Here is a 12,147-nt window from a genome sequence, read left to right as displayed (position 1 = left end):
GACAAGAAGATTGGGGTTAGAAAACCAATCAAGTGAGAGGAAATTGAAATAGAAACAAGTATTTGATTGTTGTTCACACGTACAGGGCGTGCTTACATGTGTCATGAGCTTGTAGTGTTTTGTGTCAATTAAAGGACAAGAGGTGAGTTCCAACCACACCCTGGAAGTTTTCTGTCACCTGTTGACAGGTTACCTGGTTTTCCTCTAGTGAACGTGCAGATTTGAGCACGCTCTGTTGACTGACAGAGCGTTGACATGAGATAGTGTGGGTGTGCGTGTGAGAGAGAGAGCTGCAACAAAAGGCTTGTCATTTTTTCCCCCCTGCAAACACACATTCTTAATTAAAGGCCTAACATCCCCTGAGAGAATGCATATCACCTGCTGCCTTTCATGCCAATTTTAAACTGAGAATATATGAAGTTGTAGCCATTTTGGTGAAACTTTAAAACTGAGATCTGTTAGTGCTTGTAGTATTGTGTTGTGAATGACTCTCAGCTGCAACCACCTCACTTTTAACTCTGTAACACTGACTGATTTATAATCATTTTTGTGTTGGCTAAGGTCGATTAGCTGTCATGGCCGTCTTATATCGGATTGTTATAACACAATGATTACTTACTGAAAGTTTTAATAAAATTAGTTCAGGGATTCGTTTTTAGACATTTTGCTAATGGTACAGATAAACAAACACACATACATGAACACACAGACACAGGCAAAGTAATTTCGTGAAACTCAGCTGAAGTCAGAACACAGGCAATAATCAGCCTCTGAGATACTCCACAAATAACTCGACAGGACGATAAGTCAACCACCAAGACATAAGCAGCTACGTGTGTCTGACCTTAACATTAACAATGATAAAAAAAAAAAAAAATAGTTATCATTCCAAAGAGAAGCTACCTGCAAACTCGGGGCATGTTTAGTCGTGTTTAAACATTTACAAGACATACTTGAGATTTAATCTATTAAAATGTAACACCGTGAAACAGAAGTTTCCCTTTAGTGGATTAAATGTGGTAATGAAGACTTTAAATGTTTATATGGGGAGGGGGGGTTATCTTCCTAAAGAGGACTGTTATGAGCTTGATGGCAGACTGGCAGATTCACTGAGGGTGGAAACACAAAAACCCTGGACAGATTATGGGGCTAATCTGATTTGTTGTCTGCCGAACTTCACAGCAGACCAACAGCTCAGTCTGTTGGGGCTGGTTGTATTTGTAGGGCAGCTGGACACCTAATATATGACAAACCTCTAATGAGTTGGAAGTCTGGTGGCAGCAGATTACAGATTACCAGGTGTAAAATATACACATTTATCAATTTCTGTTCCCTGCTTAAAGCCACGGCTACGCAAAATCCATAACTCTTTATCAGTTTCTTTAAAAGATGAAAAACTTGCAACAATGCTAGGTACAAGTGTGCAAAGAGCACTGAAGCTGTATATCTTCTCTGCTCCAAGAGTTAACAGTGCTAATGCTACATTGCCTAACAGCAGATAAGTCTCTTCACTGGCTGATTCCAGATTAGAGCAACACAATAATCCCCCAGGCTTCACTGCAGGGTCACAATCTCCAGACAGCTCATCAGCAGCAGCCTGCTGTTGCTGAAAATCTCTCCACTTTATTCGACAGGTCTCACAAGTCAGCTGTTTATTCTCCCCCCCCCCCCACATGGAAATCGAAAATGAACAAAGGATGTTTCTCCTTTAGCGGAATATGTCAAACAAACAAACCTACTTTTTAAATATCTCATCATACTTAGAGTAGTAGCTGTTGGATTTCATCTAGAGTTTTGAATTTAAATCTTTATTATTATTATTATTAAAATCATGTCATTTTATTCATCGTGACTTTTTTCTTAGTTCTAAGCTGTAATTATTCTGTTTTTCATTTTATCTTGTACCATCAATCTGCCAGAGACTGCAGATAAAAATTAGCCTGTACGGCTAAATCTGGCAAATTTACATGATGTACTTATTAGGAATGGGCAGTGATTTTTGAATAGTCAATGTCAAGTTAAAAAGGAGTGAATTCAAAAAATGAAGGCTATCGTCATTGCCGTCTTTTCCAGTTGGGGTGCTTTTTTCGACAGAACACCTACTCAGCCCTGTCACAAAGAAACAAACACTCCAGAAAAAAATGCTTGATTATACAAAAGCACTCCTGTAATTATTGTTTTTATTTTGTGTTTTACATGTTGTATTTTAAATTTTCATCCAGCATGGACTCCAATTGTTTCCTTTTCCTTAATATGAAGCTGCAGACACCATTTTTATCTTGAGTCTTTTGCACTCTGCCTTTATTGTCCGCTGAGATAAAACAACGCTCCTCGTGGGATTAATAATCTTTTATATCCGTCTGTCTCTCTGTCTTGCAACAACAGCTTTATAAACTCTTTATTTGACTGATGCTTGGAAAGAAAGTGCCGGTGTAACTAAGCTGCACTCTTGCGAGTCGGCCACTTTCCCCCCCAAGGAGCCTGAAGGCAGCATCCCAGACTCTTTGGCCATTGTCTGGCCTCTCAGGTGTCAGATCTGCGAGCCTCTGTCGCCATGCAGACTGTCAGAATATTCTGCTGAGGGTGCACGATCACTCACACATCCACGCATGCACAGACACACACATATGCAGACTGCTAAAGCAGCTGTAAAAGCCAAAATATACTTTAGATTAGTGGTTTTCAACTAGATTTGAGTGACGTCTAAAGAAATATTTTTTTATTAAAGCCCAGACTATATATACTTAAACTGTCTTTTACTGAATATCATGCTAGTTTTCTTTGCTAATTCTCTGCAGAGAGAAGCCACAGGCCAGATGCTGGGATCCCTGTAAATGCTAGAAAAGCTGGGCCAGCTAAAATAAATTACCGTAAATTCTATTAGATGTGCCTCATATAAATTGAGTTATTGTAACTCTAGAAATGCTGTGTCACCTAATTTATTACCATAAATGCAAGGAAACCTTCGCCACCTCAAATGAATTGCTGTAAATGCAGGAAAAGCTGTACCACCTCAAATTAATTACCATAAATACAGGAAAATGTGTGAATAAAATCAAATAAAATAATAATTTCACTTAAATTTAACAACCAAGTTGTGTCCAAATAAGACTATATTTGGGTCCTGATCCGGACAGCGATCCACCAGTTGTGGACCCCTACTTTAGATCTTTGCTGAAGATTCGATGGATCCACCCTGAGTCACATCTGCCTCCCACCCACCACACACCCACACACCCAGCCTGCATCTCATCTCCTCACGCCCCAAACTCCACATAATTACACTACAGCTCCAGTTGGTCCGATAAGCATAAACAGCTATTTCTGAATCTCACTGCTCTCTTCTATTAGATTCCAGAGCCATCAACCGACCTGAAGATGATTCTGCCCGTCAGCTGGGCCCAGCCCGCCAGTTGCCGGACAACAATCACATTATCCCAACACAAGAAGACAGACAGAGGGAGAAATCCAGCAATCAATACTGTCCACTGACGTCTGTCAGACCACTTAGGTTCCTCCCAACAAGATGTTTTCCGCTACAACTGAAAGAAGATATGCAGCTTTAGTAAATGTTCTTATCATGTGAGCAAAGAAAAGCTGAAACCGATCCATGTCTGGCTTTTGAATGCTCTTTTGCAACACAAAGCAGCTTGCATGAAGAGTGACAGAATAGATTTAAAAAGCATTACTCTTAATATTGTGACTGCAGTTCCTTTTTTAAAACACGGCACATAATTTGCCTTGTCAAAACAACAAGGAAGTTTGAGTTTATTCAAAATATTTGACTCTCCTGTTTATCTAACTCCCGAACAAAGGTTTAACTGAGTTCTGACTGGCTGGCAACAGCTTCGTCAGGTCTCCGTCAGGCAGAGTGAGCGGCCCAGCACACACCAGCAACACCTCTTTGGCCATCCATCTTTTTCCTTCCCTCCCTCTTGCCTCTGCATGTTTCACTTTGACAAATGCACCAGAACAGGCTGCTCCTGCAGGACTGTGGGAGGTGGGGAGCGGAGGTATGGATCGGAGGAAATTGGATTTGATAGATAAATGTCTGAGGATAGCATTACTGCTTTCTCTTCCCTGCTACATATGTGTGTGTGTGTGTGTGTGTGTGTGTGTGTGTATGCAGGCTGCACACACACATACAGATAGGGCTGCACAGGCTGTAAATGTGGGTTTGTGTGGCAAGACTGTTGAGTAGACTGTTTTTCTGAGGCTACCACTCAGACAGCTCATCTCAATGGCACATTAATGTTTAATGGGAACTAAAAATATCTTGACATTATAATACACTCCGGGCTTTTTGTGAATTGTCTGTGATTGCAGTTGTTCTTAGGAAATCAAACACTTCAAAAATACAGATTTATGATGGCTTTAATGTACACTTTTATTTGTATTTAAGCACCGAAGAGGGCAAAGCAACGGCCCACGCTCTAGGTTTGTGTTATCCTGTAAATTATCTGTGACTTTAGGATGGTTTTATGAGGGAGATTTTGTGTTTCTGCTTTACAAGTCAACACTAGTAGATGGCATGATTGATGAGCATGCATCTGCTTGCACTTTGTTCAGGTGGAAGGTCTTACCTGCAGACTTGGGAGTGAATTTGTCCCGGTTAGCGGCACACACGGCGAGCAACCTGTAGCCCAGGTCCAAGTCAAACCCCTGCTGAGCAGCGACACGACTCACCACCTGCAGAAAGAGCAATAAATCATAAGCATAAGCTCTTTAAGTCCATCTTAAACTGAATACAGTACATTCTTCTGGACCTTATTTAATGATAACAGCTGTAAATCAACATTTATCCCACATCTAGACAATCCTTTTGAGCTGTTTTCATACTCTTCAGCCAGGTTTACTTTCACTTTTTCCCTGAGAGACACAAACAGCACGAACATACATGCACATACACAGACAAACTGAGATTAATATGGAGTCTGTGTTCTGAATTGGTCCAGTGATTCCTAGTTAGGAAAGGTGAAATAGATGCGTACTCTTCCAAGAGAGGTGTTGGAGCCAAAACCACAGTCGCCCTGCACAAAGTCACAGCAGAGTTTCTGCAAGGTTAAAGTCAAAACAAGTCCCTTCTGGCTCCACCAAAACAAAGAGTGTGTCACGGGGCAAAAAGGTAGCAAGATCAAATATTCAAACAGGTAAAGAAAATGTGGAAACGATTCGAAATGGGATGCATCAAAACTGAGCCGAGGATTTAGCTCCGTGTCTGTAAAACTGACTGTGTTAGAGCCATTTTTCTGTTAGCCAAGGTTGATTAGCTGTGGTGGCCATCTTTAATTTGGTTGACTCCAAATGTTAATCAGTTTTTTGATGTACAGCCAGTGATTACTTTCTGAGAGTTTCACTTAGACTTGTCCAGTGGTTCATGAGATAGTTTGCTAACAAACAGACAGTGTTGACACTAACATCGTGTACAGCTCATTCATGTGTTGTGAATGACTCTCAGCTACTACCACACTAAATATTAGATCAATATCTGTACAACTTATAGGGTTGTAGCCATATTTGTGGTTCCTAAGTTTAGTTCACTGTGATGGCCATCAATTGTAGATGTACATCCAATGATTACTTTCTGGGAGCTTCATTAAAATCCATTCACTGTTTCATGAGATATTTTGCTAACGCTACAGACAAACACACAAAGACATGGGCAATCACATTGTCACATCTCGCTTTAGGTGGCGGTCAAATAATATTCCAGAGGATGCTGAGGAATGTAAAGAGTAAATCAATATTAGAAGAAAACCACCTCTTGTTTTCGTCTGCTCCCACTGACCTGTAATTAATTAACAAATTCAGACTTTATTAAACGCTCTCTTTCACAAATAGCATGGCTACTTTATGACTGAATGCAAGTCAGGGAAACTCATGTCAATAACTGGATTTATTAGACCGGAGTTGAGATGAGAATAAATAATTTTACACGTCCTGTGCGGTCGTGTTGCATTCATCTGGAGCTGTTTAGGAGCCATCAGCATGGAAAACATAATCTATTCAGCCAAACTGTATTATGCAAACCATCCTGAAAAACGGTCAAACCCTGTTGCTGTCAATCGTTCAATTTGCTGCGTGAGTGAGCGAGTCGGGCCCGGAGTTTGCACAAGGCAGGCAGGCAGCCAGCTACAAGGGCTAGCATAGATTTAACATGGATTTAACAGTGTTTCACCTCATAAGCCTTTTTCAGCCTAATCTCCCTCAGAGGATGTACACCCCGGCCCATATTCCAGTCAATATGAAAACAGTGTTGCAGGGAGGTTAGTGGGCCACTCATAGAGAAAATAATAAAAAACTGTTTTGTGGTTTAATTCTACCAGCTTGTTAAAGTGGCCACATAAGGCTACAAATACAACTAAAGATGTTCTGCATGTTTATTGCCTTTGGAGCCATTTTGGTTACCGTGATAACCTGCCACTTTCAAAATCGGAATTCACCACAAAGTAAAATCCTAGAAAGAATGCAGACTTGTTACGTGCAGTAATTTACCAGATAAGCAGCAGTTTGCTCTGTGAGTCTAATGAAACAATTTAGCTGATGGAGAGAGACCCCCATGCTGAGCCGGATCTCAGCGGTGGGCCCCATTGTATAGCTCTTTATCACCCTTTAAGAAGCTTTTATTGTGATTCGTTCATTAACAAGCATTTATCTGTTTGCTCACGTGAGGTGGTAACAATGCCCTTACAAGTTTTCAAAGACTGATATTAGTAGCAAACAAGGAAAATGTTTAATTCTTTGCTTGAAGGCGTTAACCCACAACCTGTTACAAATCTGCTCTTTGGCTTTTATATTATTTGCATGGAAATGAAATTTTAATTTAACCATATTCGACATAGATTTGTTTTTATTCTTAAAAAAAAGTGGGCACATCAACCTGTCCTTTTTTGTTTTTCAAAGTATGTACAAACTAATTATTGTTTTGCTCACATCGCCTAAAAAAAATACCTGAAAAAATTCAACCAAAACCATAATTAGTGTTTTCATACCGTCAGACATCCCATGAGACTTTGCTCGAATGGTCGCTGGAAGGCCCGGGGATCTCCGCACCAGTCGAGCAGCTCCGTGGCAGCTGAGTGGAAGTTGGCCGGGTTCTGTAAGTGCTGTGCAAACAGACAGAGAGGAGTCCGCCTTCAGAAACAATGGGGATAAGTGTTATTCTTTTCTCACTTTTTAGTACAAATTGGAAAAACGCTGAAACCAAATCGCTTTGCAGCCTTGCGCTCTCCTTCCAAACTGCCTTGATTTAATGCCTTGTGTTTCTGCACAACCCTGTGAGGACCTTGACTCTTTCCGATGTACGCCCACTCAGGGCTCTGCTGCATTGTGGGAAGAAGATCACACCCATATCAACAATGATGCCAGTGTTTCTGGTTAATCTCTCTTGGCAACACCCATCGCTCGCCTCCATGACCCAACACAGCTAACCAAATCGTTCCCTCCAATCTTCTTTCTCGTGCCTCATTCACAGCGTTACAGAGCTTCGGCACCAGAGGTCCGCTGACTGACTTGGCCGCTCACAAAGAAAACAACCTCGGTCCTGGCAGCTATGTGTGCAGACTCAGTACGAGCCGTTGGTGTGTTGTCTAATCTCTTTCAGTCTCTGTCTGTCTCTCTCGCTTGTTCACTGAGGCCTGAAACAGTTGAGTCTTTTCTTCCCAGTGTTTGAGGGCTACCGAGGCTGGCAGGACACAATAAGCGGTTTTAAAAGTGGGCTTCCTTTCTTCACTTCTCAGGAGGTTAATAGCTCTGAGATGGCGCAGAGCTGTGGCTTGCTCACTCGGCGAGATTGAGCCCACTTGAAAGCATTTATTCTTCCTATCTAGAGCTGAGGCGTCTTGCTTTGTGTTTCCCTGCAGAGGGGGTAAAACTATTGTCTTTAAGGGGGCAGCCGAGATGAGCGTTTTTTTTTTTGTAAAGGTGGCTTTTTTGACAATGTGCAACCACAAAAAAACAGCACTTCGTTGCAATGTCAGACATGGTTGCCTTCCCTAGAAAAAAAAATGATTCAAGAGGCAATATCATTGGCTTCAAGAGAGGCCTTGAGTGACTCATCTTTTGTGATGAGAAGATATTATAGAGTTAGTTGCAGACTCTCAAACGACTTGAGTGATAAAAAGAAAAGTACTGAGAGTGAGAGATGCCTTTGTTGAGGAAGAGGAAGGAGGAGAGCCAGTTCTAGATGAGTAATATGATCTGGCACTTTTGCTGCTTGATTGGGGGGGAGAGGGCATATTGGCCTCTAGAGTGAGAGGAATCAGACATAGCCCAGCCGGGGCTGTCAGTCCAGATCTGAACTCCCATCTCCTTCTGCTGCAGCACTCGCCACCGACTCTGTCCGACAACCTATAGTCTGGCGTGAGGATGAGGGCGGAGTTGTTCCTGTTGTTATTACTGATGGTCAAAGAGCCAGACAATTGACAAACTGCCCTCCACAAGATGATTTACCTCCGTTCCAGGCCAGTCTCAGATTTGGCTGGCTAACATTTACCGGTGTGCACGAAGAGCTGCGAAACGCTTGGCTCCGCGCCAGCGACTTTCCCCAAACCAAAACAACATCCTTCTGACAGAGTCGCAACAAGCTCAGAGCTCCACCGACTAACAGAGTCTCTTTGAAGTCTGCTTTACAATGAGTTCTTTAAAATCAAGAGCTCAGGAGGAGATAAACTGGAATCAAAACATTTATTAGGCTAGACTTTTTTATATACACCTAAATAGGGCTTAGCAATGCCACAAACCCCCCTAAAATAACAAGGTTTTGTGAAATGGGTTGCATCATCACATTTTCTCAATTTGAAAAAAAAAAAGACTGGCAGGAAAATAAGGCCCCTTTTGAGATGTGAATAGATGATTTTACTGAAAGTAAACGAGTTCAAGTGATGGAAATCGGTTCAGAAAAGAGGTTATTATGGTGGAATTTAGGTGGGAACAGTGGAAACCGAGAAGGGATGCATCACATCATAATCTCGAGCTGAAAGCTTCATCATTTGCTAATTTATTCAAAGGCATGGTGTCACATGGATGTTGGGAGATATAAAGGATCACACCCACATATCATAAACAAATATGCCAACAGCCAGCTAGCTAGTCAAGCAGTCTATGAGTTCTACAGACTATTAATCACAAGCAGAGGCGGTAGCCCTGGGTTAAGTCTGTCTGTATGTCTTTCCGTGAAGCTGACAGTCAGGGAAGAAATTCAGCAAAACCAAACAAGCGCTGGCAAACGTCAAGAGTCAGGAACATGATGTCAGGGAATGCTTGACGAGGAGTGCAGGGGGAAAAAAAGAGACGGTTTGTTTTGCTGCTTTGAAGTCTATTCTCGTGCTCACTGCCAGATTTGCCTCCCTCTGCGACCCCGTGCAACATGATCTGGGCAACTGCAGCTGATGGTCAGACAAACTCATGCCCATATAAGGTGCAGAGAGGGGGGTAATGTAATGTAGGAAAGTGCTTTTATCCTAAATCCACGTTTGTGCTGCAGTAAAATCAAGCTAAAGAAGCAGGACTCCTACACACGGGTCTTTGTGCACACCTGTTTGATGCACTGCAGCCTGTCGTTGGTCTGCTGGATGTGCCGGTCCATCGATGGTAACGTGTTCATCTTGATGCCTCTACCGGGACTCCATTAAAAGGGTTTTTGTTTTGTACTCTGTAAAAGAAAAAAAAGAGAGAAGAAGGGGTACACCTGTTAGAACTGTCAGGTCTGTAAAGTTCAAACAGCATTTTAGCAGCTTGACAAATGTTCGAACAGAGAAGCAAGCTTGTTTATGAACCAACTCTCTGAAGAACCTAAAGTGCCTTAAGCACTTATTTTTGGCAAGACGGTGAGATGAACCACAGCAGCACTGTTAGCAGCAAACGGAAACATAATGAAACACAGAAAAGTTTGCTGCTTTTGCTGCCGGAGGAAGCACAATCTCACTGCAGCAAAGAAAGGACAGCTGTTATCTCAGTTTTTAAAAAAAAGCATATGTCATATTCAAGGTTATCAAAGTGACATACACTATTACTTTGTGCCAACATCTTAAAGGAAAAGATAAGGTTCGGCTTTATAACATCACTTTCTGTCTGTGCATATTTTGTTCAGATCCGGCAGCGAGCAGCAACAACAGGAACAATCTCTGCTTCACGCTTACAACGTCTCACACGGATAGATTCACTCCGGGTTAATAGATATTGTCCTGGTTTTGCCAGCAAGGCCTCCTTCCTTCGCCATCCCTCGGAGTTTATCTCCATCGGCCTCGGTCCATCCCACATTCCTCCACACAAAAGGCCAACTGAGGAACCACAGGTGGGGGGTGGGGGCAGGGCTCCAGAAAGCTGCTCAGAGCTGATAAAGGCTCCCCCAAGATTCCCCGCTGAGAGAGACAGAGTTTAAAAAAAAAAAAAAAAAGCCAATACAACAGAAGCGCTGTGCTTCGCCGGTGAGTCTGGTGTGCTTATCTTTGATTCAGTGCTGTATATATGCACAATCTTTCTGTTTTTTAACGCATGCATTCATTTAAAGAGCATGTAAACCCAAAAGCTTGAATCCTATTCCTTTGATAAAAAGCAAAAAGGTAAAACTTCAAAGGAACACTTTGAAAATAAGGCTGTATTACTAATCCTCTCAGCTTTAAGCATTACCAGAGTAGAATTACCTGGAGTGCACTTAAAGTCTTAAACATGAGCAAACACACCGCGCACACGAATAAAGAGGAATTCTCGAGTAAATGTTGTCAGCCACTTATCACTTATCAGCTTATACACAGAGAGATGCCTTGCTCTATAAAGTACCAAAAATTAAACTGCCACATTTGCATATAGCGGGGCACAGAGCCAGACTAACTGTGCATAACAGGTTCATAACTTTGGGTGGCCTAATTCCGCTGTGCTGCTATGTCTCCCAACATCCAGCAGATGTCTCCCTCTCCTGCTGCTAACCAACATGTCTCTTTCACACACTCCACCTGGAACAAGTGGTCCAGAAAGGGCTCCTTTAAGCCCTGACAAGTGCTACAAATCCCATTCAGCAGCCAGGCTGCTTCACAGAACGCTAACAGGGCACACTCCAGCCTGCCGCTGGCCGTCTGACCTTGTGGCTATTGATTAACTGTTTCCCCTGCAACTCCCCTTCCTGCTGTCCCTACACATTGAAGCCAACACTGAAAAACAAGGAAGGAGGTGGAGGGTTGGTAACAGCGGCGTCTTTGACACAAATTTTGTTTTCTTCCTTTTGCTCGTACCTTGTTATTCTTTTTGCACAATCCAGCGTGCACCTCCGCTCCCATAAACATGCCAAGAGCCTTTGTTAGTCGATGCAAATACAAGCCCTCGGGTTCCGCGAGGAGAAAGAGTGAGGTGGAAGTGGCCGACCGGGGCATTGTAACTCAGATAAGAAGTCAATCCACCTGATGGGCTGACTGTTCGGGCAGACAGACACTCCAGCGGCACACCCTTGTTCAGGGGGGAAAATGTGTTGCGTAACAAATTATGCTTGAGTGGAAACAGAGCTGAACTCTTCATCTTCACCCTTGTCTGCTGTCAAAATGAAACAAAACCTCTTCCCATTTGATCATAGGAGGCAAAGTCAAATGTTTTATCTCCGTCTTCTGTTTTCATCAAGTGTAAAACTGCGCTGGAAATTGTGTTTTGTTGCATTTGTACAGACTGTTTTGTCTGACTTTTTAGGCTTACTCGGTTGTTGTTTCGGCATGCAAACAACAAAGAGAGACCTGTTAAGTCTTTATTGTCTTTCTAACACTCGGCACTGCTCACCAGAGGTGCAAAGGAAAGGATTACACATCCAATTATGATGTGCACATTGCAACTTCCCCTTTTAAACAGCAGTGGGAGGATGCAGCTATGAATCAGAGAAGGGTAACAAACCACAAGTAATACCAACATCCAAGGAGGCGTCTGTCTCCTTTTCTTGCTGTCTTTGTTCCCCTCCCTCCCTCTTCTCTGAGCAAAACAAGCAGGGGGAAGCGGGGCAAGAAATAAGCGCGCTGAAACAAAAGCACAGTAATATGAAAGGCACTGAAGTATGGCAGGAGGAGGGCAAGAAGGACCAGGCTCGATGAGGGAAGGAGACAGAGGAAAACAACAAAAAAAAGCGAGTGTTGAAATTATCTCATTATTATCAGCAACACACACTTGGTCTGG

At 42.6% G+C, this 12,147-nt stretch overlaps 1 protein-coding gene across 4 annotated transcripts in view; it reads right to left on the bottom strand.

Moving 5' to 3' along the window:
- The window catches only part of zmiz1a (zinc finger, MIZ-type containing 1a), a 100,169-nt gene that overhangs the window by 21,726 nt on the left and 66,296 nt on the right, over window positions 1-12,147 (bottom strand). For 3 of the 4 annotated variants that reach the window (XM_017431068.3, XM_017431084.3, XM_017431076.3), the window contains exons 4-6: window positions 9,536-9,652; window positions 6,993-7,106; window positions 4,584-4,689 (exon numbers count right to left, since the gene is read on the bottom strand). In XM_017431068.3, the coding sequence (XP_017286557.1) occupies window positions 4,584-4,689; window positions 6,993-7,106; window positions 9,536-9,604 (289 nt within the window). In that variant the 5' untranslated portion in view covers window positions 9,605-9,652. Of the gene's footprint in view, window positions 1-4,583; window positions 4,690-6,992; window positions 7,107-9,535; window positions 9,653-11,228; window positions 11,342-12,147 lie in introns of those variants that run through there. The other variant, XM_037973527.1, reaches the window with a different exon arrangement.

Source organism: Kryptolebias marmoratus, linkage group LG22, assembly GCF_001649575.2.
Source record: "Kryptolebias marmoratus isolate JLee-2015 linkage group LG22, ASM164957v2, whole genome shotgun sequence".
Taxonomy (NCBI): domain Eukaryota; kingdom Metazoa; phylum Chordata; class Actinopteri; order Cyprinodontiformes; family Rivulidae; genus Kryptolebias; species Kryptolebias marmoratus.
The sequence above is the reverse complement of the archived record's forward strand: the minus strand, read 5'-3'. Positions and strand labels throughout refer to the sequence as shown.